The sequence below is a fragment of the Apteryx rowi genome, unplaced genomic scaffold (genome assembly GCF_003343035.1).
Source record: "Apteryx rowi isolate R43461 unplaced genomic scaffold, aptRow1 scaffold_84, whole genome shotgun sequence".
NCBI classification, from domain to species: domain Eukaryota; kingdom Metazoa; phylum Chordata; class Aves; order Apterygiformes; family Apterygidae; genus Apteryx; species Apteryx rowi.
Window position 1 is genome coordinate 819,910 of NW_020451138.1, and position 27,828 is coordinate 847,737.

Below are 27,828 nucleotides of genomic sequence, written 5' to 3' on the forward strand. Positions count from 1 at the left end.
CTGATCAGGTGGCCTGTAGTAAACACCCACAACAGTGTCACCCATGCTAGCCTGCCTTTGATCCTTACCCATAAGCTCTCGACTCGCTCTTCATCCACCCCTAGGCACAGCTCCATACATTCCAGTTGCTCTCTCACATAAAGAGCAACTCCRCCACCTCGCTTTCCTGGCCTGTCTTTCCTAAAAAGCACATAGCCATCCATGACAGCGCTCCAGTCATGCAAGCTATCCCACCATGTCTCTGTAATGGCAGGGAAGTACAATGATAGAAACCAACAGGTACCAGATGCCATGAGCCACTGTTCATAGTGAAGGACAGACTTCACATACTGATTATACATTCAACTAAGACTGAAGCTAATGCTACCATCAAAATGGGCAGAACCACAAAGTGAACCAAGGCTGACCAAGTTATGGCCCTTGCCAAGAAAGACTTCTGAACACAGTGAAAAAGAGATACAGAACAAGCTGCTTTAAGTACATCCATCCAGAAAGCAGCATCAAGGACAGTCATTTGTCTGGGTACTACACTTCATACAGTTAAGAATGCCAATTCTCAAAGCCAGGACACATACCTTGCTACTCAGTGAAGGTGCATACAACTGAATGAGCACTCAGTAAGCAACTGAAGTAGTCAGACAAGCCTTGACTTCAATGTAGCTTCTGCCATTAGCACAAAAAGATTGTCCATGAGTTAGATACAAGTTTGTTCAAGGAAAGCTCTTGAGAATCTCTGCAGGTTGACAGTAGGATCAGACTGATAAGCCTGACAAAAATCCACATGTAGTATCTTTGGTGAATAGAAGTTGAGGATCCTTGTTTCTTTCTCATTCTGACAGGTTCTTATTCAGCACTAACACTGGGAATTAATGGGGAGGGGGAGGAAAAGAGTATGTACAGCAAAAAAAAATTGTTTAGACAGTATCTGGATACCTGCCACTACTCTTTTTGAATAAGCTTCCGAAACATCCAGCTGAAGGATTCTTGAAGAACTAACTTTATCTAGTGAGAAAGTTAGCCACACCTATCTGAATCTGCCTCAAACATTTCCTGAGAACAAGGTAAGTAACCTAGTGAAGACTTTCAGCTCTGGCTTTCCAGAGCAATGGATTCTTGCCAAACTCATAGGCCTTCAGTAGGTCCCAGAGAGAGCGCCTTAGAGGCGGTGGCTAGAAAGAGGCAATCTCTTGGAGGTATTCTGAGCCCAACCTAGGCCATTCTACCTGTGAAGCAGTAGCAGAAAGGAAGCAAACACTATCCAGGACATGGCCAAGAGCTTTAAGAGTTCATGAAGAACTCGTGTCAAGATGCTAACCTCTTCCTACCTTCAAACTGAGTTATGGAATCAAAGCTGTGTTTAACATGTAGATCTCTGTGGTTCTGACTGACTTCAGATCACTCAACTTTACCAGGAAGACCAGGTTAATATTTGTTTCACAACTTCAGCACTCCAGCTGGTATCAAGTGTATTAATAATCAGGAAGACCTCATTACTGCTACAAAGCTAGAAACTCATTGAGCTGAACCACAGAGAAGAATGAATTTCTGCAAGGCTATACAGAACAATTTTAGTTCAATATCTGGAGACAGGACATCAGAACTGCACCATCCACACATATCAGGAAGTAACTAGGGCTGTGAAGTCTCAAAAGCATAGGCAAGGTACTTTAATGAGAAAGGTTTACTAGCAGCATGGAAGCCTGTTGCTTTCTGGTATGATTCATATCATAGCATGTAGCCATTAAAACAGAAACACAGTTTAAGAAAAATTACTAATTTAAGTACACAGCATTCATTCTGTTAATCATATTTCCTTAAATAAGACAGTAGTGACTGCACTACCACATTTGGCCTCCTATTTCCCCCCAAAATTTATTTCTCAAATCAAGGAATGCATACATTAACAAGTTAGGTCTCTGATTCTCCCCTTTTGATGCAAAATTCCACTTCATCTCTAGCAGATGCTTAGGCATTTTTCAGCTTGGCCAATTGATATCATTTCTCTGGCTAGCCAGACTATCATTCTCAGCCATCTGCTACCATCCTACTGACACATGAAAAATTTCTTCCAAATTCTATATGGATCTGTTATGAACAAACAATGTCTGAAGACAAACTTTTAGCCAAAGCATTAATAGCTTTACTCTATTACTACTTAGCAATAACATCACAAAATCATGTCACAGCTCAATTCTAAAGGCCTCTTATGACTTAAATTTGCAAAAGCCCCAGCCAAAAAGCATTATGCTGGCTGCAGGCTAGCTCCTAAACACTGTCAAGGTTCTGGGAGGACCTGGTTTCACTTTCGGGAGTGGAGTGGCCAGGGAACATAAACAGTAATTGTCTGAAGTGAGCACAGAATCTGATTCATTCAGTCTATGGAACACCCACCATTGATCACTTAGTGAACCAGAACTTCTGAAGAATATGCAGCAATTCAATGTCTACTTAAGCTTTAAACACAGGACTCAAGACAAGTAACAGTATTTTAAGAAGTTCAGGACATAGGTACCAGTTAACTGTAGACATATAGTAATCAAACCAGTGCTTTTTCTTTAATTTTTATTACAATAATATTACATATTATTACATATTAGAATTTATTTATTCTTCTACTACTAGACAATGACTTAGTCTTATCTAATTTCCTTACCTGTTGAAATTCTTTAACATAGCAGTAGTTGTCAAGATAGTCAATTTATTCCTTGCATCTCATTAAAACAGCTCATCTCTGACTTAATGCAAAGGTGCTTTGAAAGTAACCAAAAAATGTTGCCTTTAGCGGAATGTACTGAACAGCATATCACTTAAAGTTCATCATAAGTATTCCTTGACATACAAACCTATCATAGGAATATTCTTTTTCAGGCTGTTTGCTATATTAGTTCAAGATTGTAGAGTGCCAGAATGAAGGTAAGTAAAGAGGGGTCAAAAATCTCCTTTTAAAGAAAACTTCAAAATTGAGAACAAGACTTCAACCACCTCCAACAGGTGAGGTTATCTAAAACCAGAATGTAGAACTATTACAGGTACCAGACATTAAGTGCATTGCTGTAAAACAAGACATACTGGTAATCAAGACTGAATCTATTGTGCAGACATTTAACTCCTGTTTCAGGGTCATTCCCTCACTTCACTTTTGTCTCTCCCCTAGTCTAAGTAGTAGGCACATGGAATCCATAGCCTCAGAATCAAAAATAGGCTTTCACAAAGAGGAAGAATGAACATAGGAAAGAGTTACCTATTACAGACTTATTTTGAGAATACCAGCAAATTGCTCATCCTCTCAATATTTCTCAGATTTTAAGTGAGCTGCAAGGAGAAGTGTTAAGAAATGCACAAGGTGCATTTCTTCAGTGAAAAAAAAAATCAGTCTATAGTCACTACATGCATCTCCAAGAATCAAAAGCAGCCTGTACAGAACTACTGAACTAATCCTCCATTTTTCCATTTCATTGAACAACGTTAAGTGGTAGAAACCTAGCATAACTCCACAACTGTCCATTTTACTACAGATCTAACTAGGCTCCATAGCCAGCTAAGCTCAAAGTTCAAGCAGTGTTTCAAGAATTTGCACATATGCTCTCCTAAAGAAATATTATCAGGAAAAATACTTAAACAGAAAAATAAAACACTTCAAGCTGTTTCTGTATGTTTGAGGGGAGGTATAATAATTCATTGCTAAGTTGTTCCAGTTATTAATATGCTCCAGTCTGAGTGGCCTGTTTTTAATGATAGTGACCAAGTGTCTCAGAAGACATTAACTTCAAGAACACTAAACCCCTATTTAGTCAAATAACAAGTGCACAGAACCATACATAGGCAAAACATGGAGAACAATAGAAATTGCTACTATGTAATATAACAAAAGACCTATAGTAAAATCAAGACTGTAACAGAAGGGACAACAGCTGCTAGTCTTTCAATCCCCTCAGCTCCACTCAATACTTCAGTAAACTGTGTTACTCCAGAAGGGACAGCTTTTAGGTAGCAGCATCAAATAATTCAAAGTTGCCATCTCCCTGCAGATGTTGCTTTGAACTATGAACATATGCCTAAAGACAGAGAAAGCTACTTCCAGCAAAGCTGGCATCACTCACTAACAGATGCTGGAAGACCTGCATGTACATTTGGGTTTTGTTTAAAGCTACTGCAGTAGAAAACTTTTCCTGAAAAATCACTACTGTGTTGTGATGATGCATCATTGTAATGGTTCATGACATAACCTATGGGTGTGCACTTTAAGCAGGGAGAGCCAGAAAACCCCTGAAGGGATGGAAAGTACAGTAACCTCTTTTCTTGGCTGATACTGCCTTAACTGAACTACTGTCATTATGAGATGTGGGGGGTTTGCTTGGCAAACTGATATGCCTAACATAATGTTTCAAGGTTATCTCAGTGTCTACATTTATGTAGATTTAGACCTATACAGATTTACTGCATCAGTGCTTCAGAACCAGATTAAAAGAATGCTGGCAAAAAAGGACAACTGAAGTAACTTCAAACAGCAAATAAGCAATCCAGTCTGTTTTTAAATAGCAGCACCAAATTCTGTTCTAAATTGCTGTGTTATGACATAGTAAAAACTAATATCTAGAAGTTGGATTTATAGCCTAAGGATGGTAATAAGCACTCATTTTAGCACAATACAGAGAATGTTTGGAAATACCTAGAATTTGGAAAGTCTGACAGGAAAAATAAAATGAGAGCTGAAATCCACTGAAATCCATTTCAAACAAACAAAGCATACTCTCATCTTTGCAGTGCTAGTACCAAGCCTCCTAAAAACCTCAAGCAATTAAACAGGTATTAATATAGGTTTTGAACACTTTGATAACCAAAGGTAAAGCAAGATACATCCTCTTTCAACACAGTAAGAATTACTTTTCTCAAGTAGTTATATTTTAAAATAAGCCAGTACCTTAAATGTACCATTTTGGTTTTTCATATACGAAACCAAGAAGATGTCCACTGGTAGTAGTGCTGATGAGATGAGAGCAATTGCCAATGCAAAAATAGCTGTTATGGTGGAAATTACTTCACTTTCCCGTCGACTCTGATACTTGCGTACATAAACCCAGCAGAAAATGAGAATAGCCTGAAATGCACAGTAAAAGATAGTTGTAAAGTTGTATAATTCAGACAACAGAAGTCAGCTACTGAAGCTGGACCTTATTACTTGGTACTGATTACCAACATAGCACCAACACACCTTTTACTTGAGTCCTAAGGACCTGTATTATATTCATCACATACAGCTCCCTATGTTAACTAATTGACTGCTGCAACAACCAGAACAGCATTCATATACAAAGCAGCCAAAAATCCAAGCAAGCAGTGCTGATCGTACAGACACAAAGACAATAGAGCCCCAGATTCTCTGTTTCCAGAGGGTTTTGAATTATGACATTGTAGCACCACCCTCACCACTAAGACTCAATAAAGCTTTCACTACCAGAGCAAGAGGGACAGGCAGCCAGGGGAGGGGGAAGAAGGAGCAAGGGAAAGGGAGTCAGCCAGCTCCAGGCAAGAGAAAATTGGACCAAGAAAGCAAAGACAGGGGGAGGGGAGGAAGAGAAGGGGCAAGGGAAGCTCCCCAGGCCAGAGGAGGTGGGGGGGATGGCCTCAGAGGGGCAAGGGAAGCTCCCCAGGCCAGAGGAGGTGGGGGGGATGGCCTCAGAGGGGCAAGGGAAGCTCCCCAGGCCAGGCTTAGGGTGTGACAGGTGGCAAAGGAAGCACCCTGGGCCAGGGAAGCACTCCAGGCCAAGGTTGGGCAAGGGAAGGGGAAAGGAGGGCAAGCACCCCTGACTAGGCCCGGGCAGGAGAGAGGCAGGGAAGGAGGGAAAGGCCGGGGCACAGCCGGCCGGGGAAGAAGGGGTGAAGAAGAGAGAGGGAAGACCAGTGCCAGCCGGCCCCCCTCCACCGCCTCCCCCCTTCTCCCTCGGCAGGGGACCGGCCGCTCCCCAGGCAGGCCGCCCTTAGAGCGCTGAAGGAGCCCGCACCAGAGCGGCTGCGGGGAGGCGGCCCCCGGATGCCCACACGAGGGGAAAGCAGGGCCGCAGAGAGACGTTTCTTACCAGCAGCGCGAGAGCGAAGAGACACCAGCCCGTCAGCAGCTCGGACGCGACCGCCGCCATCTTCGCTCCCGTCAGCCACTGCAGCCGTACAGCCCCTGGGGCGGAGCCTTTAAAGGGGCGGGACGCTCCGTCACCATGGAGACCCTGTTAACAACCGCCTGCGGCACAGCCGCGGCTTGTGACGTCACGGGAGGGGGCGGGGCCGCCGCCGGCGGTTGGTTTCGGTTTCGCTCACGGCCGCGGGTGTGGGCGGGTCCGGCCCTTCTCGTTACTGCTGGCAGCAAAGTGAAATCACGAATTAAAAGCGAAGGTCTGTAAAGCAGGGGCTTGTCCGCCGGACAGGTGCTACGGCAGGGACTGCCCCACCTCAGGAACCGCCACGGCCCAGCCCTCCCCTCCTGCCGCCTCCCTGCCGGTTGGTTCTGCCTTCACCGCCGGCAAACCCGGGGAGCGGTGGGTGGAGGGAGAGCCACGCCAGACGCTTGGGAATACTTGTTTAACAGACAAGAAGGAAAAAAAGGCACGTGTGAGAAAAGATAAAAGGTACACCAAGAGGGCCTGGAACAGTTTTAATTTTTTTATCCCCGTTTTTCTCCATAAAGGTACTTAAAATCTTGCCGTACATTGCATACAGTTTTCTAAAACGTCCTGCCCTGTGCTTGGTTTCATTAGCCTGCGGTGTATCGTGTACAGACACGGGCATGTCGCCAGACGCATGGACCGGTGGGAGGCAGCGAGCCGAGAAGCCGCTGCTGTGGTGCCGCCGCGAGGGCAGGCAGCAGAGCGGCTACGTCCAGGGAGGCCCGGAGGGCTTGCGGCCCCCAGGAAAAAAATCCTGGGCGTGGGGGCCGGCTTTAATACTGTGTCGGGGCGACCGGGCCGTTGCCTGGGCCACTTCGTGCTCTCGAGGGAAGGCAGCTGCTGGCAAGTGGCGCACGGCCTCTCGTGCGCAGCGAGGCAGCAGCGGGCAGTGCCTCGCCTGAGTGCGCGCGGGTGGTGCGAGGGGAGGGCGGGGCCGCGGGGGGGCGGGGCTGTGCGGGGGGAGGGGCCGCAGCACTGCCTGAGCTGGGCTGGTGTGCGGCGTGAGGGCGGGGCGGGCCGCGAAGGACGCTCAGGGGCGAGTTGAGGCGGGGCCAGGCGGGGCCGAGGCAAGCTTGTACAGCGGGAGAAGGGAGCGGGTGGCTCAGGGAGGGGGAGGGTCTCGCCCCAGCGCGGCTGACGCGCTTCGTGGGGGCCACATGCGAGGAACTGTTAAGGCACCCCAAGTGGGCTGACGGGCGTTGAGAGGTGGGGATTCAGACTGACAGGCGTTCAGGGATGGGGTTCAGACTGACAGGCGTTGAGAGCTGGGAGGTCAGACTGACAGGCATTCCGGAGTGGGGGTTCAGACTGACAGGCCTTCAGGGATGGGGGTTCACACTGACAGGTGTTCAGGGGTGGGAGGTCAGGCTGACAGACATTCAGGGGTGGGGGTTCAGACTGATAGGGGATCAGAGGTGGGTTCAGACTGACAGGCGTTCAGGGATGGGGGTTCAGACTGACAAGCATTTGGGGTGGGCAGTTTGTACTGACAGGTGTTCAGAGGTGGGGCATTCACCCAGGCTTGCAGCCTTGTAAGAAGGATGGAGATTGGGAGCCTTGTCCCAGGGCGCAGACTGGCCGTGCTGGTTTCCATGGGGCGCAGAGGGAGAGAGCCTGCTGCAACAACGGCAGTCATGAGCCTTGCACTGGTTCATCTGCTGGGGTTCAGGGACAAATGACAAGTCTTTCTCCTGGGAGGGAAGCGCCCCTTGTGGTGATACAGGCCAGGACTGACTGGCTCAGGAGCAGCTCTTCAGGACCTCGAGATCCTTGGGGGGCAAGGAGCTGAGTGTGAGCCAGAAGTGTGCCCTGGCAGCACAGCTGGCCAACAGCACCCTGGGCTGTGTCAACACGAGCCCAGCCAGTAGATGAAGGGAAGGGATTATCTACCTCTACTTGGCCCTCGTTAGACCACATTATAATATCTTGTCCAGTTTTGGGCTCCCCAATGCAGGAAGGGTGTTGATGAACTGGAGTGAGTTCAGCAGAGGGCTGCCAGGATGGCTGGGGTCTGGAGCACTTGCCCTGTGAGGAGAGGCTGAGGGAGCAGGGCTGGTTGAGCGTGGAGAAGAGAGGGGTTTGGGGGGACCAAACAGCAGCCTGCCAGTGCCTATGGGGAGGTCGCTGAGAAAAGAGAGCCAGGCTCTTCACAGTGGTGCATGGTAGGAGGAGGAAAGACAGCAGGCGTAAACTGAAACAAGAGTGCATCAGGCTTGATATAGGAAAAAGTTTTTCACCATGCAGATAGTGTTGCAATAGAGCAGGTTGTCCAGAGAGGTTGCGCAGTCTCCATACTTGAAGGGTTTTTTTTTACCTGATTATATAATGCCCTGAGCAATGTGATTTGACCTGATAGTCAACCCTTCTTTGAGCAGGAGGTTAGACTAGATGATTTCTTGGGATCCTTTCCAGCCTAAATTATTCCATGATCCAGTCTTTGAAAAGCAATTTCAGAACTGAGGAGATCCCTGTAGTAAAAATTAAGAGACAGAAATTTCTCTTTTTGAACAGTTTTACTGAGTGAATATGCCAGTCATGGGTGGGTTTGTTATGTTATTTTTTTTAAAAAGAGATTCTTCAGGATTGAAAGGAATTAAAAGTAGAAGGGCATTTTCCATCTCTTTCTGTGTATGGTCAGTGTGTGGCAGAAGCAGAACATGAAACAGCCCTGCAGGTACTAACAAACTAAAAATCTCTTGTGTGAGTCCTTACGTTTATAAATGCAGGATGATGTGCACATAGACAGTTTTTCTCAAAGAATATCTAGCTGCTAATAAATAACCATACTTTTTGATCAAATACACTGAAATATTTGACATGTTGAATAATCAAAATGTTTAAAGGAATGGAAATTAACTGGAAGTGACAAAGTAATCCTCCTTCCTTTTCAACTGTGAAAACACATAGAAGGAAAACATTACCTTAAATAATCTTTTACTGTCTATTCAGGATTAAATGATAATTATATTGTGCACTTAAGATTTTTTTGTATATCTTACAGTTAATGTGTATTATGTTCATCACAGAAAATATTTCCCTGGATGTCATTACTATTAAATATGTAAGTTATGGTTCAAAATTACCCTAGATCCCATGAAGAATTAAAAACTTAAAGAACAGCACTAGAAGTATTTCTTTTCCCAAATGGGAAGTATTCTGCCTTTTGAGTACATAAAGATTTTATGAATTTGACAACATTGCATACCTTTATCAATAAAATATTGAAATAGTGAACATCAGAGACGCATAACTAGTTAAGAATTAAGGCTGTTGTAAAAAAGAAATGCTATAGCTACATCCTGACCACAAATCTTTCTCTTCTGAGTGAAATGGTTATCTAAATATTTAACTTGTTTTAGTAAATAAACCATAAGAGTAATTTCAGCATGAACAAAAATTTTTTCCCCTCTAATATGACTAAAATAAACAGTTAAGAGTTTATGCGGAGTCTATTAACAAATCGTAAAGAAATTCAAAATTATATAAACAGTTCTCACAAGGAGAAAAATGCCATTTATCTTTGAGTTTTTTGTTATAATCTTCATATATTTTGTGGTAAATTATAATTTTCAGGAAATAAGCATCACTGTCAGATGCATTCCTATTTGGTAAATATGGTTGCTAACCTAACTATATTTAGGTAAAAGGCAAGCCTTTCAAGGTTTCAGTGAGAATTATTCCATGTCCCCTCATGTAAAATGATTACTGTAATTCATAGTTTAAAAGAAGAACTTTGATTTTTGTCAAAATGGATTTAATGGTTTTATGCACAGTGTAGACAGAGAGTGGAAATTCAATACCATGTAATCTCTAGTAGCTGTCCTTGTGTTTTTTTCTTCATTCCTCTAAACTATTTAGAGTTTATAAACTTAAATGCATTTTATCTCATATTCTATTAACATATATTCAACAGATCTTTCTCTGAAGAATAATCTACAAATAGAATTCAGAGGACCAGCTTCAAATTTTTTTACTGTTACTGGGACATTGCAGATGACAAGTGTGTGCAAAAATGTAAAAAAAAAAATCCAGTTTAATAGCAAGCTAGTATTTTTTAATTTTTCAAACATGATCTTTCACCTGTGCCTTGTGCCAGTGAAACTATAAACTTCAGCCCTAACAATGGTGTCCAAATGATATGTGGACTTTGATGCTGTCTTCTGGAGAGATGAATTTCATCCCTTGTTTTGTATTCCTGGGAAACTTGCGACTCGCATTCTTCTGGGCTACGTCTACAAAGTTCTGTAAGAGGGTACTAACGATCTGTTTAAGGCTGGATTTCCTGACTGTTCCCACAGTCTATCTACAGGAGCACCGTTGAAGATACCTAGCTACATGCTTCTTTGCATACCAGGGCTGTGCTTGTTTTTCACAGTCACTGTAGACAACTTCCAGGACAGCTGCTGCTTGGAGTGCCCAGAGTCTACCTGCACTTACTCATGCAAGGCTGCGTATCAGTCTGTACCACCATATCCTGCTACTGCACTGCCACATTGACAGATGGTATGCTTCTGCATACCATACTTTCATTTATAGCATTATATCACATCGACTGTCACAAACCTAACTAGACTTGCAACCTCTCAGGTAGTCCACAGGACTCAAAACCTGATGCAAAGGTATTGGGTGAAGACAGAATCACAGAATGGTTGAGGTTGGAAGGGACCGTTGGAGATCATCCAGTCCAACCCCCCTGCTCAAGCAGGGTCACCTAGAGCACATCGTACAGGATCACGTCCAGGCAGGTTTTGAGTATCTCCAGAGAAGGAGACTCCACCACCTCTCTGGGCAACCTGTGCCAGTGCTCTGTCACCCTCAGAGTAGTAAAATTTTTCCTCATGTTCTGGTGAAATTTCCTGTGTTTCAGTTTGTGCCCGTTGCCTCGCGTCCTGTTGCTGGGCACCACTGAAAAGAGTCTGGCCCCATCCTCTTGACACCCTCCTTTCAGATATTTGTATCCATTGATAAGATCCCCCCTCAGACTTCTCTTCTCCAGGCTAAACAGACCCAGCTCTCTCAACCTTTCCTCATAAGAGAGATGCTCTAGTCCCCTAACCATCTTTGTAGCCCTGCACTGGACTTGCTCGAGTAGTGCCACATCCCTCTTGTACTGGGGAGCCCAGAATAGGATGTAGTACTCCAGATGTGGCCTCCCCAGGGCTGAGTAGAGGGGGAGGATCACCTCCCTCGACCTGCTGGCAACACTCTTCCTGATGCACCCCAGGATACCATTGGCTTTCTTGGCCACAAGGGCACATTGCTGCCTCATGGTTAACTTCGTGTCCACCAGGACTCCCAGGTCCTTCTCTGCAGAGCTGCTTTCCAGCAGGTCCACCCCCAGCCTGTACTGGTGCCTGGGGTTATTCCTCCCTAGGTGCAGGACCCTGCACTTGCCTTTGTGGAACTTTGTGAGCTTCCTCTCTGCCCACCTCTCCAGCCTCTCCAGGTCCCTCTGGATGGCAGCACAGCCTTCTGGTGTCTCAGCCACTCCTCTCAGTTTTGTCTCATCAGCAAACTTGCTAAGGATGCACTCTGTCCCTTCATCCAGGTCACTGATGAAGAAGTTGAACAAGACTGGACCCAGTACTGACCCCTGGGGGACACCGCTAGCTACAGGCCTCCAACTAGACTCTGTGCTGCTGATCACAACCCTCTGAGCTCTGCCATTCAGCCAGTTCTCAAGCCACCTCACTGTCCACTCATCTAACCCACGCTTCCTGAGCTTGTCTATGAGGATGTTATGGGAGACAGTGTCAAAAGCCTTGCTGAAGTCAAGGTAGACGACATCCACTGCTCTCCCCTCATCTACCCAGCCAGTCATTCCATCACAGAAGGCTATCAGATTGGTTAAGCATGATTTCCCCTTGGTGAAGCCATGCTGACTGCTCCTGATCACCTTCCTGTCCTCCACATGCTTAGAGATGACATCCAGGATGAGCTGTTCCATCACCTTTCCAGGGATGCAGGTGAGGCTGACTGGCCTATAGTTCCCTGGGTCCTCCTTCTTGCTCTTTTTGAAGACTGGGGTGACATTGGCTTTCTTCCAGTCCTCAGGCACCTCTCCTGTTCTCCATGACCTTTCAAAGATGATGGAGAGTGGCCTAGCAAAAACATCCGCCAGTTCCCTCAGCACTCATGGGTGCATCCCATCAGGGCCCATGGATTTGTGGGTGTCAAGTTTGCTTAAATGATCTCTAACCTGATCCTCCTTGACCAAGGGAAAGTCTTCCTTTCTCCAGACTTTCTCTCTTGCCTCCAGGGTCTGGGGTTCCTGAGGGCTGGCCTGAGCAGTAAAGACTGAAGCAAAGAAGGCATTCAATAACTCTGCCTTCTCTGTGTCCATCGTCACCAGGGCACCCACCCCATTCAGCAGTGGGCCCAGACAGGCAACTATAGTTTTTGTTTATTGTATTTCTATGGACGCATCTTGCTTCATTAAGGAAGTTATCTGTTTCTTAGATAATTTGGAAGACCAAAACAGAATATGACCTGTATTTTTTTGTACTTCATTCTTTCAGTACAGGTTTGAAGATCCCTGCTAGGAGAGGACAGAAATGTTCATTTATTCTGGCTGAACTAATGTTAGATCATCTATGAAAGAACACCAGCTTCCCCAGTTACTGATTTCTTTCCCCAGCTTGCCCATTCAGTTGTGCTGACACAGCTAATCCTTGGCCTGTCCTCTGAGTGGCATCAGCACAGACTCAGAAACCCAATTATGTCATTCTAACTTACATCATGGGGTGAAAACAAGCAACCACAGAACAAAACTCCATAAGGTGCATTGGTCATTAAGACTTATTAACAAGAGCCCATGAGTCAAGAAATTAGAAAGGAGGCAGTTGGTTCCTAGTGCAGAGGAAACATCACCACTCTGCATAAATGGAAGAGGAGGCCAGAAGAACAAGTGTGTTTTTCATAAAGAGTGTTATTGTTTGAAAGAAGGTAAGGTGTCATATGGGGCAGCCAGTGTAGTGGCCTTATACATACCAAAATTACTGATCGTCTCACCTCTGAAAGACAATATGGTGCCGTGTGAGTGCTAGTGAGCGCTTGGAATCCTCATGACCACTAGAACTAGCCTTGGCCGCAGTGGTCCAGGCTAGTGCCATGTTTCCAGCAGCCTGGTTATGCTAGTGTGGCTTCCAAGGTGGGCCAGCCAATGTCCATAAGGCACCATTCTCCCTTACACTCTAGTAGTGGATGTGCCTCTCTTCCTGCCTAGATCAAGAGATACTTCCCTTCCTCCTTCACCCTTGCTCTTGCAAGTCAAAGCTTGTCATCAAGATGCCACAGTGTGCAATGAGATCAGTGACCGTGCTAAAGAGCAGCAGTGGATAGGACAACTTGTGTAGGGCATAGTGTATAGGGTCACAGGGTAAGTACAGTACAAAAAGTAGGTCTGGATGATTTCCAAAAAGGTTTTGTGGGGTTGATAAGCCCATGTGGGCTTCCTGTCCTAACTACAAGCTAATAATTAACAGACTCCTTAAAATTCCCAGTGCACATATTAAAAAAAAAATTGAAATTTCACAGATCAGTGAGAGAATAAATGTGTGAATAAATAATAGAATGAATGAAGGGAATGCTGTCATCGTATTCCTCAAAAAAGCTAATATATCTTACAGTGGCAGCAATACTAGTGTAGGAAAAAAAAAAACAAACAAAAAAACAAGTGGCCTTCCCTAAATACCATATTCATTTTCCCAGGCAAGACATTTCCAAGAAAGGTAAAGACTGCAAATTTTTTTCTTATTAAATAAAACTTAATCTAAAAAGAATCATTATACTAAAAATTCTTATATATTGGGTGAAATAATCACAAACTGTGCAAAATGTCTTATGTGCTACTCAATGAAATTAAATTCTGCAGGTTTATTTATTCATAAAGTATTCTTGTAGTAAAAAGACACAAAGTACAGGAGAATTATTGTAGAAATTAAAGTATCCAGAATATGATACAGTCTTCGTTCTGACTTAGACAAGGGATTAGTATCATACTTGATTTAGATAGTGTACATACCATGAGAGAGCAGGTGTGCCTTCTCACTTGACTAAATCACTCCCTTCCCCACTTGATAATCCCACAAGTTTAAGGGAGGCTGAAAGTGTGTGGGTTAATGGGAATCCCATATTTTAAAATTGTCTCACTGAGTAACTCTTTTTCAGTATATGTTTTTTCTAATGTTAGAGACGAAAGAAGAGAAAGAAACTGGGTGAGCACTATATGACAAATATATTGTGGCCTTGTACTTTAAGGTATAATTATTATTTGTGTTATATAGCTTAGAATCAAGTAAACCTATGAGCCCCATGGAACAAGATGCTTTGGGCCTGACACTGTGCAAGTACATAAAATTAACCATTGGTAATATTATTTGTAAATAGATTTTTTTTTTTAACCATTTAAAGTCGTGAAGAAAATTGACTATGGAAGTTTCTACTGTTTCATTTAGTGCTGTAGCTCCTTTGCCATTACTGTAGACCGACCTAGATTTCTGAGTTTGGTTTGTCATACTGCATCATGTGAACACATGCATCTTTCCTTCCATCATTGTACTTTGATGCTTACTTAAATTTATTAATCCAGTCACACAACTTTGTTTTTTCTTCCTAAGACACTATTAAGAGATAATTTTTCATCCTATGAACCAGAGGCATCCACTGTATCATGCATAGCAAAAAAAAAAAAAAAAAAGATTTGACAAAATTGGAATCTGCCAGTCTGCATGATAATTAACATACGATGTTTTAGAAGGCATTCACAAAATTAACTTGGGCAGTATTTATCCCCAGGTTTATAGAGAACCTCATGATATGTCCTTTATATCTTTAGTCCTTGTATTGTTTTCTTATCCTAAAATGTTACCTCATTTTAAGCTCTTCAAACATGGTAATCTCTCCAGTATGCTTGGCTTTACTCCAGTCTGTCATTTCTTTTCACTGGGAGAAACCTCATTTGCCCTTTAGACCTTATTCAATATGAATACTTTCATACTTTCATACTGTTATTGTATCAATGACTCAACATTTTTATTTGGTTGGGAAAAAGGGTTTATCAGTAATTAGGGGAATTTAGGGCATGCTTATAAGAAACTGGTATGCATACAGCAGTGCTCCTCCCAGCAAACCCTTCAGCACTGACAGCCTGTGATTCAAGGAGCCCGGGTCAAAGGTTGTATCATAATTTTTGGAGGCTAACGATAGACTTTCAATTCTATTATTTTTTCAAATCCTTTTTTATGTCTATTTATGATTTACATCTTAACAATATCCTTCAACAATATATTCCGCAAAATAATTGATATACATGAATAAAATGGATCATTGTCCTAGACAAAGCTAAGTCATCAGAACATGAATGTTTTAACATGAAAATAAAAACCTGACATAGTCTGTGCTATATATCAAAGCATAGTACTTCCATGAGGTATAGCTAATCTGTACATTAAGATGTATGTGTCTTTAATTGCTGTGGTAATACTGAAGTAGGAGAAAAAGCAATAGTTCTTCAAGGGGTTTTTTTGTTCTTTTTTTCTTTCTTTAATTGGGGACAGCGAACATCTTTTAAAAGATTGAGAAATGCTAAATGGAAATATCAATTATTATTTGAGTTACAAATTTAGAATTTATGGAACAATTTAGAGTAATCGTTCTTACTTTAATATGTTGCCAACTGCTACATAATAATGTATACGGAGGTTCTTTTCTGCTCTGTTCCTTTCTTTGATTGCTTTAAGAAAAACAGTATAGAAAACAAGAGTATGAGGGCAGAAAACAACTGATTTTCCGGAGTGTAGGTCAGTAACATTTTTTTCCTGTGAGGGCTCTAAAAATTATTAGGAGTCTTCAAGGTCAATTCATCTCTAAAATGTTTAAAACATTTTTTTAAAGCTTGTGATGCCTTTTCTGTATGCAAATGACAGTTCTATATGAACTGTTAAGAATGAAAACAGTATGAACTTCCACAGGAGAAATGAGTTTTTTGAACAAAAAAAATGTGAAAAGATGTGTATTCCACTGAAACTTTCTGCCTGATGTTTTCAGTCAGAATAAAATGAGATTTTTCCCAGTATTTTTTTTTAATATTAGTCAAGTCATGAACAGAGGTCAACTGGCTGATCATATTAGATCATCCAAACTACTGTCTTCTGCATATTTGTTCTAAATTATTAGAGATATTTCTATTCTTCCATGCATGGGAAAACTACAACCAAGGTGTAAACTTGGAAGGAGCATGTTTGGAGATTTTTCCAGGATGGACAGAGGAAACCATACTGAGAAGAAGAAGCAAAACAGTAAGTTAAATTCTGAGCTCCTGAATTTAATGGCAAAGCTGCCAGCGAGTTTGACTTTCAAAAAAGTTAATTTTCAGTGGTAGTCAAAAAGGAAAATAATGATAGCAATGAGACATGAATAAGTAACCAAAACCTGTCATTACACTCTTAGCTTAAATCCCATGTTTTTCCCACTTCATGAACATTGTGAGCCGTTTTGCCTGTCTCAGAAAAGATATCACAGAATTCAGAATAGTTTAGAGAAGGAGGATGAGCATGAACAAAGGAAGGGATAGGTTCTGAGCACAGAAAAATTAAATCATTTGGAATCTCCATCTTGGAAAAGAAGATACTCAAAGAGAAGTGATAGAAATTTTAAAAATTCTGAATGGCATGAGGAACAGTGAGTAAAGAATAAATAGTCATTCTCATAAAAAGAAAAGCAGGGGCACAAAATCAGGCAGAAGACTTAAAAAAAGAAGTACTTCATAAAATTTAAAAACTAGATATCTTTACCTTAGGTTGATTTGAATGCTAAAAGTATGAGTATGTTAAAAATCAATTAGACAAATTCATGGATGAGAGATCCATTTCAAATGTTTAAACCAAGGATATGGATTGTACAAAGGTTCCTGAACAACAGGGGCTGTCTAGCAGCTACTTTTATAGCATAGGAGAGGTCTTCTCATGTTATCGTGAGGAATGGGCCTCAGCTCTGACCAATAAAATAGGCCTTAGACCTGTGCCCAGGGACATGGAAGTTCATTTTTGTTTTGTTCCAGAATAACAAAAAAGATAGGCTTAATGCTGCCCTGTGTAAAGAAAGAGTTGGTGACTCTTCCTGAAGCACTCCATTCTGTATTTACTCAAAATCTGAATATATCAATTTCTTTATAGTGAAGTCAGTATTTGATCAACCTGGTTGCCTTCTATGATGAAATTACTAGATTTGTGGATGAGGGGAGAGCAGTGGATGCTTTCTACCTTGATGCTTTCTACCTTTAGCAAGGTGTTTGGCAGTCTCCCACAGCATCCTTGTATTCAAGTTAGGGCATTAGTCTAGGTGGGTGGACTACTATACAGGTGAGGAACTGTTGATGAAGTGGTTGAATTTTCAGCCCCAAAAGGTACTGGTTCATATTTTACCTGGAGGCCTATTACAAGTGGAGTGCTTCAGGTGTCTCCTGGAACCTGTCCTGTTCAGTAACCTGTAGGAGGAGACAGAAGGCACCCTTATCAAGTTTTCAGATGACACTATACTCTGGGGTGCAGCTGATAGGCTCAAGAGCAGGGCTCCCATCCAAAGGGTCCCAGACAGACAGGAGGGTTGGAACAGAACCTGACAGGAACCTTGTAAAATTCAGCAAGGACAAATGCAAAGCCAGGACCTGGGAAGGAGGTGCCCCTTGCAGTGATAAAGACCAGGACTGACTGGCTCAGGAGCAGCTCTGCTGAGGTGACCACAAGCCAGCACCGAAGACCAACAGCACCCTGGGCTGTGTCAACACGAGCCCAGCCAGTAGATGAAGGGAAGGGATTATCTACCTCTACTTGGCCCTCGTTAGACCACATTATAATATCTTGTCCAGTTTTGGGCTCCCCAATGCAGGAAGGGTRTYGATGAACTGGAGTGAGTTCAGCAGAGGGCTGCCAGGATGGCTGGGGTCTGGAGCACTTGCCCTGTGAGGAGAGGCTGAGGGAGGAGGGCTGGTTGAGCRTGGAGAAGAGAGGGGTTTGGGGGGACCAAACAGCAGCCTGCCAGTGCCTATGGGGAGGTCGCTGAGAAAAGAGAGCCAGGCTCTTCACAGTGGTGCATGGTAGGAGGAGGAAAGACAGCAGGCGTAAACTGAAATAGGAGGATCCAACTTGATATGTGGAGAAAACAAAACAATGCAAGGATAATTAAGCAGTGGAGCAGGTTGCCCGGTGGGGCTGTACATGCTCCATCCTTAGAGATTTACAAGACTCAACTGGATAAAAAATTGAGTGACCTGTTCTCAATTCCATGACCCTTTTTTGGGCAGGAGGTTGGACAGGAAAGGTGCCAAGGGTCCCTTCCAACCTGAATGAGCCAGTGATTAATGCCACTCACAGAGCAACTATACTTAGATAGAAGATAGTTTTCTGGAGAACACAAAGTAAATTGCTGTTCTCAGAAACTGCACTAAGAATTGAATAATACAAGGCAGTAGAATGAAGCAACATCACAGAGAGGAAGAATGACATGAGATTATAGCTGCTAGTTTTAGCCATTATCATTTATGCCTTCTGATGTGTAGCTGCATAGCAGCAGTTACATCTGTAGTTTTGACTTCACAGGGGAGCAATTTCCTTTCTCCTATTTCTATCCTGTCGTAAATATATGTTCTTTAACTGTTTGTATCATGTACCACTTGGTTGTGAAAGAATACTGATACAATGAAGTACTGATTTCTCTACTAGGAGAAGAAAGGGACTGAATCCTGAGAAGAAAAAGTTCAAGCATATGTAGTCAAATGGCACACTCTGCGTATATGCAAATTGTCTTGGCAGAGCCAGGCATGCACGTGTAAATAGTGAGGAACAATCTCAGGGTTTTATTCAGTGTTGAAGGTTTTGGTGTGTATAATATTTATTTTACAAGACCCAAAGGAATGCTAGGGCTTCAAGCTGCTGCTAAGACTTAATGTTCCCTGTCTCTGGTAATAGCAACAGCAGAGATGGATAGATGAGATAACTCTTTTTTTCTATGATATGGACAAGAATTTAGTTTAACATGTTCTTCCTATTTCATTTATTTTCCTTGTGAGTGAACTGCCTGTCTCTATGGGTTGCAGCTGGACATTTGAGTAGAAGAAAAAAAACTGAAAGGTGATTACAGAGGAGGAGTGGTGAAGAGATTCATCGTTTGGTAATAAGTGATTTTTAATAAATAAATTTGCATTAATAAATAAGAAGAGAATGCCCTCATCTTAAGTGTAAAAATATAGTTTAAATGGCAGGAGAATTTTTATTTGCAGTAATTTGAATTTTAGGGGCATTTTCATATTTTACCCACCAGAGGGCTCCCATATTGTAGTTCTCCAGAATTGTTCCCAGGCCTTATGCAGTAAATAGGAGGTTTGCCAGGGATTTCAGTAGAAGCCAAATCTTAAAGTCCTCACTTTGAAAAATTTCTCTAATTTCTTCAGACGTTTTAGTACGGCAAAATTTCAGGGGTTGGTTTGTAAAATATGAGTGATTTTGTAGCTATGTAAGTGTAGACTTTAAAGTCAGTCTGATTTTACATAACCAAAACGGATTATTCCAAATCTTACTCTCTGTCTGTCAAGCTCTGTCACTATTGATGGCATCACTGCTTTCCAAGGTATTCAAGCCCATAATTCAGTGCCATCATCAAAGCTTCCATTTCTGTAGCTATTCACAACCAGAGTATATCTATATGTTGCTATTTCTTCACTATTATATATTCAAGAATTAATTCTTCTCTATTATTGTATGACTAATTCTTGTCTAAAACATCATTTTTTCTCATGTCTACAACTATAGCATTTCCATTCTTAACTCCTTTGATAAACTTTAATTCAAAAAGAGATGGAAAATCATATTACATCTGCTCATGTTGATCTTCTCACCTTCTTCTTTTGGTCTCTGTTGGTGTCTCTATTTGTCTCTATTTGTTGCATGAAATACAGAGATTTTTTTCATACTAGTACAGATTTGTGCAATCCTGTCTCTCTCTTTTATGTATTGACAGACCTCAGTGTCTCTTCTCATTCCTTCATTCCAGGAACCATATTGCTTTCTGTTACTGAAATGCTCAGTTTGTTCACCAAAATCCTCCCCCCTTTTTTTACACAGCCTATTAAAATATGGAATATCCTTCATAAACCAGTACACAGAGCCTTCACTCATGTCTTCCTTCAAAATACCCGTTCCTACTCTTTTCTGGTTTAATACCTAAAATACCATGACAACAGATAATGGCTATGAAATTGATGATTTCTGAAATTTATTTTACATCTTATTTATATCTCTCTTTTATACAAACAGTTAATGCATATTTGTATTAATGTAATTCTCATTTATCTTCTTTCATTATTTATTTTGTAATTTTGCATTGTGTTTCAATTAGATTATAGTCTCCTGTAGGGAGCTTTTTTGCTTCCCACCACACAAGGTCTTCAATACACTAATAAAATGCATGCTAGTAATTTAATGTTTTGTTTAACAAACAAATGAAAAACAGATTCTGCTGATATAGATGATTAAATCTTGAAATCTTTTCTAGCAGTTAGTAAAAAGTGATACAGATACACTAGAAATGTTGAGTTTTCTATAAAATAGCATAATGGTGCACAGCAAGTGTTCACTTAAATTACTTTTTACATATATTTATTTTGTATGTATATTTGCTTTTGTATAAAAACCTTCTTATTTTCCAGCCCTGTTTCTTCACAGCATTATTATTTGCCTTGTTATGGTGATAGGCCATAAAAGCCAGTAACAAATAAATGAGATGGACATTTTATGATCACCAAGGAGAAGATAACCGTGAGAAATTCTGCTCTAATCAAGGTAACTATTTGCTATAATGCACTCACCATCCCTGAAAATTTAATCAGAGGAAAGAAGCAGTGCACAAAATGTGCACACAAAAAGGTAGCACACAGATCATACCTGTTGGTAGAGGCTAAGGACAACAAGATCTTTCACAAAGCACATTTTCAGTCACTTCAAGAACTCTCTCTGGTGGGAATCTGGTGTGAAGAAGAATTGACTATACATACTGGAAGAGTTGATAGCCAAGTTATCAGCTGTTCAGTGTAGGCTACATAAAAGATGTAATGCAAATGCAATCTGTAAAGAGTTTGGTTTCATGGGGTATCAGGATACTTAATATTAGAAGAGGATATTTTATGGCCAGGAAGTGGGCTTGTTCAGCATGGAGAAGAGAAGCCGTTAGGGGACCCAACAGCAGCCTTCCAACACATGCAAGAAGGACATCAAGAAGATGAAGGTAGGCTGTTCTCAGCGGTACTTGGTGGGAGGATGAGAGATGACAGGCACAAGCTGAAATGAGAGATGTTCTGACTGAATATAAGGAGAAACCTTTTCACCATGAGAACAGCCAGGCATTGGAGCTGGTTGCCCTGAGAGGTTTTGCAGTCTACATCCTTGGAGGTTTTGAGGAGCTGACTGGATAAAGCCCTGAGCAACCTGTTTTGACCTGATAGTTGACCCTGCTTTGAGCAGGAGGTTGGACTGGATGGATGGCCTCCTGAGTTCCCTTCCAGCCTGAATTATCTTATGATCCTCTGTGTTAGAGGCCCCATGGACTTGCTATATACAGGTTATTCACATATCATTATCAGAAATCCCAGGAAGAAATAAGGGATACCTGCTGCAGCTACACTAGGCTTGTTTTGCTAGTATAAGATACCAATACTCCTATACTGGTGAAGTAATTCTAGTGTTGACATTGCTTAAGCTGCTCCCTTCCTTACCTAGTTTTATCAATCGTTTATTTTCAGTTTGTTATACTATGCATCAGTTCATCTTTATCATGTTTGGGCACAACCTCCACTGTGCAGGCACTGTATATTACTGGTCTTCTAGCAAGAATGTATGTTTTACCTTGTTTTCTGGAGCAACAACTTATATGTGTTAATTAGTTCAGTTTTATTTCTATACACTTTTAAATAGCATATTCAGATGTGTGACATTTTCTATATTTTATAGATATGTTGCTTTTTTAACATTTTCAATTGTTTGAGCATTGACATTGTGCTCATTATTGAACTCACCATCATCCTTGCTCAGGTGGAGTTTTACACTGACAGTATTTGGAGCACCTTTGAAGCCTTAGCCTTCATAGATGGTAAATAGTTCGTGTTTTATTCTGTTTGGGCTTTAGTTTTGCTAACTTTTCTTCACAACCAGGGCTCTGTATTGTCCTTTGAGGTCCTCCATATGACTACCTTTAGGACGAGATTGATTCTGTACATAAAGCAGGTCTGCAAGCATGGCTCTGATGCACCTTCTGGTATGAGAAGAAGCAAGTCTGAATGATGTTAATGACTGATTAGCTAGTTTTTTGAAATATAAGCCATTACAAATTAGGTTGGAAATGAAGGCTTTGCTAAGCAGATTCAAAACTCTTTTCAGTCAGACTTTTCCCATTCCAATTTTCTAGTTTTCAAAAAAATAAACAATGTTCTTACAAGTACTTAGAACATTCCCTGAAATTTGGAAATTGCTCAGCTGTCTTGCTGCAAAACTATCACATTACCTTCAGATAAACATCATTAAACTGAGCATAGGGCCTTGCTTCACCTGGCTAGAAATCACTGTGGATAGTTTGCAGTTGACATGAAAATGATTGAGCAGTAAATAATTATATGCCCATTTTCATAGGGTGATTTAGATTGCCCAGTAAACAAGTGATATAGCAAAACCAAAGGTAAGGTCAGACTAATAGGAATAAATAACACAGGTCTACGCTTACCAAATGCAGTACAGTATTTTGGAAAGCTGTAATGCCTAAAGAGTAGGTAATGACTTCTTGTGCACCATGATGGCTAAAAAGATATGGGCTTAAAAGAAAGAAATAATGAAGCTGGATTACTACTTTATATGGTATTGATGATATAACTATGCCATTATGTCTGCTTCTGGCATCCAAGCACTCAGCATTCTAATTGATGTCAGTGAGCAAGAATGATTCCAGAAAAAAACTGTTTTGTAGTGAAAAACAAACAAAACAAAAGCCCTCAATTCATCTTTGTTATTCAGGAGAAGAGTTGATGGTAGCCTAAGTTTGTACATGGAAATAAAGACTTCTGATACCGTAATGATATTTAATCTAACAGATAAAGGCATATCATAATCCAATGCCTGGAGTCTAAAGCTAGACAAATTAAGAGAGAAATGAGGCATGTAGCAAAAAATTTCATAAATATGGTTAACCACTGCAACTCAGCTTAGGAATGTGGTAGAATCTCTATAATTTTATATACTTAAAACTAGATCAGATATCTTTGTGGAAGAGGAGGTATAGCTCACCTAGAAATTATGAATTTGTCAGAAATGAAATTTTATGATCTAGATTATGACAGAAATTAGGAAAATTAGTTGTGACAGGTAGTAAAATATCAGGAGGGAATGAGGCTCTAAGACAGGACCCTGTGGAGGAAGAACTTTTGGAAGCAGTTTAGCATGCCCAGCTGAAGAAGCTTCAGCAGCGAACCATTGGGACAGGGAGAGAGGAACAAACAAGCACGAAGCTAGAGTCAAGGGAGGCTTTCTGCATCACAGAGAAAACCCAAGCCCAAGTCTCAGTGATGACAGCTAAGACAAGACTTTTTGGGAGACCCAGAAGGCTCTGTGAAACCTAAGTAACAGTTAATGCTGCTAAATTACCAGGAGAATGGGAGGAAAGAGATCAATCCTTCAAAGATACAGGGGGCTGTGAGTAGACTTGTTTTCAAACCTTTTTATTTAATCTGTAATAGAACTGATTTTTTTCTGTTTAAGGACTTACTTTGTTACAAGTTCTGTAATGTCTACTTTTAGATATGAGGAATCTTTGAATTTGATCAGTTCCAGAGTAACATGCAGGCAGCTCCCTGGCCAACTCGTGGTCAGTTACAGAGATTATGGCCTTTTAAATGTATGGATGATAACATGCATTCAAAGCCTGCTGAAACAAAGATCAGGGGTTTGCTCTCATGAATTTGCTTTTTCATAGTATTTAGCTATCTTTCGGTAACAACTAAACAAAACATTGGTTAATCTGTAAATAGCTAGATACATCACCGGTGGTCTGGCTGGAGGTTCCAGATCAGGAACTCCAGCAATCACTAGAGGAGAGGAAAATAAGTAATCTACACACAGTGAGGGCTGGAAAGGGATGAAAAAGCAAAGCAGAGGAAAGAACCTCAACCATACAAAAAAAAAAATACTGTATTGACTTCAGCATACTGTTACTGACTCTATCATAATCCAGACAAAAAGCTCACAAAGGCTCAGCTTCTATATTATATTTCAGTTTCTGGGTTACAAAGGTTTGTCTATTCTTTGTTATTGTTCAAGTCATGTTATTACCACTAAACACAGCATAGCCTGGGAGCCACAAAAGCCTTTCTGGCAAACACTAACATTCTGGCATGTTTATTTCTTATATTTCCTCTCTGAGGATCACAGGAAATGTTGGTAATACTTTCTATTTGGAGTGAAAACCTGGCTTCATTAAAGTCTCCAGTACTCCTAGCTTATAGCAAAAGCAACAGCAACTTAATAGGGATCATAGAAACCAGGTGTGAAATTCTGGCCCAGCTGAAGTTTACAGCAGAGCATACAATGACTTCAGGAAAGCCAGAATTTCACTCTAAATAAAAGATCTTACCAGCACTTCCTGTGATCTGCAGAAAGGCAAAATGTTTTACTCCTACTAACTTTCTAATTCTTTTCCACTCATTCATTCCAGTGGGAGACTAGAATGGACTTGTATAGTAGTGGTCTCCCACAGATTACAGAAGACAGAATGGGTATATGTTAAGAAAGCAAATTTGAAAACAGGAGATGAGGTGATTAATAGAGCTAGTATTGGTCCTGTAGGAGAAAGTTTCTTTTGGGAGAAACGGTAAGAAAAGGAATGACAAAATTTCATTTCTAGATAAGAATTCTTTCAACTTCAGGGCCACTAAATTAGACATTAAGTTAATGAAGTTACTTAGGAAGTTTTTTGGTGGTATTGTTTTGCTAGTGAGGTGTGTTTCTTTGGATTTTGTTTCTTCTTGCATTGTGGTTTTCTTGTTCTTCTCAGTGTTGATAGTTTTTCAATTAAATACTGTTAGAGGTACTTCTCAACTGTGTCAAAGTTAGGAAGTTTTTTTTTTTTTTTTTTAAATAAATATGTTAACTTTAGAGAAATGAAGTTAAATACTACTGAAAGGGGGGAAAAATTATGGCTTGACTGTATATTTCTGGGACATCAAAAGCATACCTGTTAGCTGCATGATAAAAGTAAGATCAAGTCCTTAATGCACTATGATGCACAGTCTTTGTTAAATGTCCACAAGTGTAATTAGCCGCGTAGTGATATGTCACTTATCTCATCGTATTGTTACAATAAAATGCTTACAGGGCTCTAAAACTGATGAGATCTAAAACAGATTTGTCTCACATGACAATCTATACCCAAAGAGATTAAGTGCATCTGATTTAATCAACATTAGCTATTAGCTGTTTACACTAACACTCAGAGAGATACAGCAGAGTCCAAAACAATCCATTTGGCTACCCTGTGTCAAATAACGTTCTAGTCTCTTAACTTGAGCTTCTGTTTTTTTCATTATATTTTATTGCCTCAGCTCCTGACTTTGTCATACTAGTAAATAATTCAAAGAAAGATTATAAGTAAATCATTAAATAAATTAGATGTTTTATTGTTTTAGATATTTTAGCACTATATTACATATTAATATTAGGTATTATTAAATATTTAAATATTAGATATTAATATTGTGTATTATTAAATATTTAAATAATGTAGTTGTTTTATTAGCTGTTAGCCAAAAAACAAAAGCTGTGAGAGTAATAAAAAAAGGGAAGAAAAAGTGCACATAGGTGAGCACTGACAGCCTCCCATAAGCTAAATATTAAAAAATCTTTCCCTTCTCCTGCCCCTTTTCCTTGTCTGAGGTTTCCTTGTCTTGATAGCCTGCTGGTTTGCTCCAGGCTGAAGACAAACTGTCATCATGCATTCAATGAAAATGATTAGGGAGTTTGGTGAGACAGCATGTTTGAATCCAACATAGTGACCATAGGTTAGCCTGAGAAGTATTTAAAATTTCTGAACCAACTTCTGACATGAAGATAAATCCAAGATGGTGAAGATCTAAAGAGTTACCACTAGCTGTCTGTACTCCCTAAGACTATTTAGAATATAAGTGGAGAACTCTCTTCTATTAATTTGAAATTTCATCTCTTAATACCCTGAGAAAATTGCAGGAGAGGAAAATATCCACTAAAAATGCCACCTAAAATTCTACCATATAGAAGTGCTTAGTTGAGGGTTACATTAAAAAAGGATATATACCTCTTTACTGTAGTACAACATCAAGTTTGTGTTAATAAAGCTGTTGAGAACAGCTGCTCTGAATGTAAATGGGAGAGTTTTGGACAGACACAACTGAAGATTCTTAATTAATCATTTGTCTGTTTCCAGGGCTTGTGGAATCTTCCCTTAAGTCCTCTGTACAGACTTTGGTTTAATTAAAAATATGAACTACATTGATTTAAGTCAGTTACGTTTATTTTGTGAACAATTTACATAATTGTAAAAATGTGTTACAGTAGTTTAGGTCATTTTTATAGTCAATTTTTAGGCATATGTAGAATGTAAATATTTTTAAGTATATAAGACTATCTACATACAAAAGCTGTACTAGTCTTACTAAACAAATTTAAATAAACAGCTATTTAAATAACTAAATAAACACTGGATGCCTACAGATTCTGTAAAACCTTTAACCAAGGATCTTAAGCACAGATTCATCTCGCCTAACTTCAGAAACTTAGTAGTCAGGTTGGAGTTAGGAATGCTGTCACCCTAAAATCAAGGAAGAGAGGCACTTCCAGAGGGCAGTTAATCCAAACTCTAGACCCATGGAGAATATATTCTTACTCTAGGCATCTCAGGTGCCTCAAGTAACATGACTTACATCCAGGCTTTACCACATCTGCTATTTAAGTTCCTATTTACAGATGTAATCAAAGTTATGTGATTCCCTTGGCCTAAACTAACTGACACTGCTTCAAGCTGAATTTAAACTGATGTTTAAATTGCTTTTGGTTTATTAACTCTGTGGTCTTTACAGTAAAGAAACATGCCAAATCGAGTACTTGTAGTCCTTTGTCTTCCTGCAGTTCCAGATGTGTGCTCAGTACAGACAGCTTCTCCCTCAGTGCATTGGTACCATAAAGAACTGTGAGATGCACTCAGAAGTCCTGCAGATTTATGTAGGAAAGCTCAGTGCTAGAGAGGACTCTGAGGAAGGCTTGCAATTTTGGTCATTCATAACTAGGCTAGTCTAAGCTGGTATTCAAACACAGGGCCTGATACCCAGAAATACTTCTGTGGTGAAGATGCACCCTCTGTAAAGACAAATGCTGAATGTTACTATCCTGTGTGCCTGATGCAAGGTCTTGTTTTCTGTTATGGCTAATTATGAAACTATGTATTGTTACATTCTATGGTTAGAGTAGGGGTTTTTTTTATTCCTATCAACAGGCTTATCTTATTCAGCTTCAGCTTCCTTCTAAATTTATTCTCCAGGAGTCAAATCCTCTGTAGAAGTAAATTTTAAAGTTCCCTTGAAATCAATGAAGCATCTGTAACATGAGAACTG

The 27,828-nt window shown here is 40.8% G+C and overlaps 2 protein-coding genes across 10 annotated transcripts in view; one reads left to right on the forward strand and one right to left on the reverse strand.

Annotated features, from left to right (window-relative positions):
• The window catches only part of LMBRD1 (LMBR1 domain containing 1), an 87,241-nt gene extending 81,064 nt beyond the window's left edge, over positions 1–6,177 (reverse strand). For 8 of the 9 annotated variants that reach the window (XM_026089981.1, XM_026089980.1, XM_026089984.1 and 5 more), the window contains exons 1-2: positions 6,078–6,177; positions 4,922–5,098 (exon numbers count right to left, since the gene is read on the reverse strand). In XM_026089981.1, the coding sequence (XP_025945766.1) occupies positions 4,922–5,098; positions 6,078–6,137 (237 nt within the window). In that variant the 5' untranslated portion in view covers positions 6,138–6,177. Of the gene's footprint in view, positions 1–4,921; positions 5,099–6,077 lie in introns of those variants that run through there. The other variant, XM_026089985.1, reaches the window with a different exon arrangement.
• Positions 6,178–12,090: 5,913 nt separating this feature from the next.
• The window catches only part of COL19A1 (collagen type XIX alpha 1 chain), a 233,994-nt gene continuing 218,256 nt past the window's right edge, over positions 12,091–27,828 (forward strand). Inside the window, exons 1-4 of the mRNA XM_026090007.1 lie at positions 12,091–12,124; positions 16,377–16,456; positions 19,225–19,325; positions 20,860–20,992. The gene's annotated coding sequence lies outside the window, so the exon portion shown is untranslated. The remainder of the gene's footprint in view (positions 12,125–16,376; positions 16,457–19,224; positions 19,326–20,859; positions 20,993–27,828) is intronic.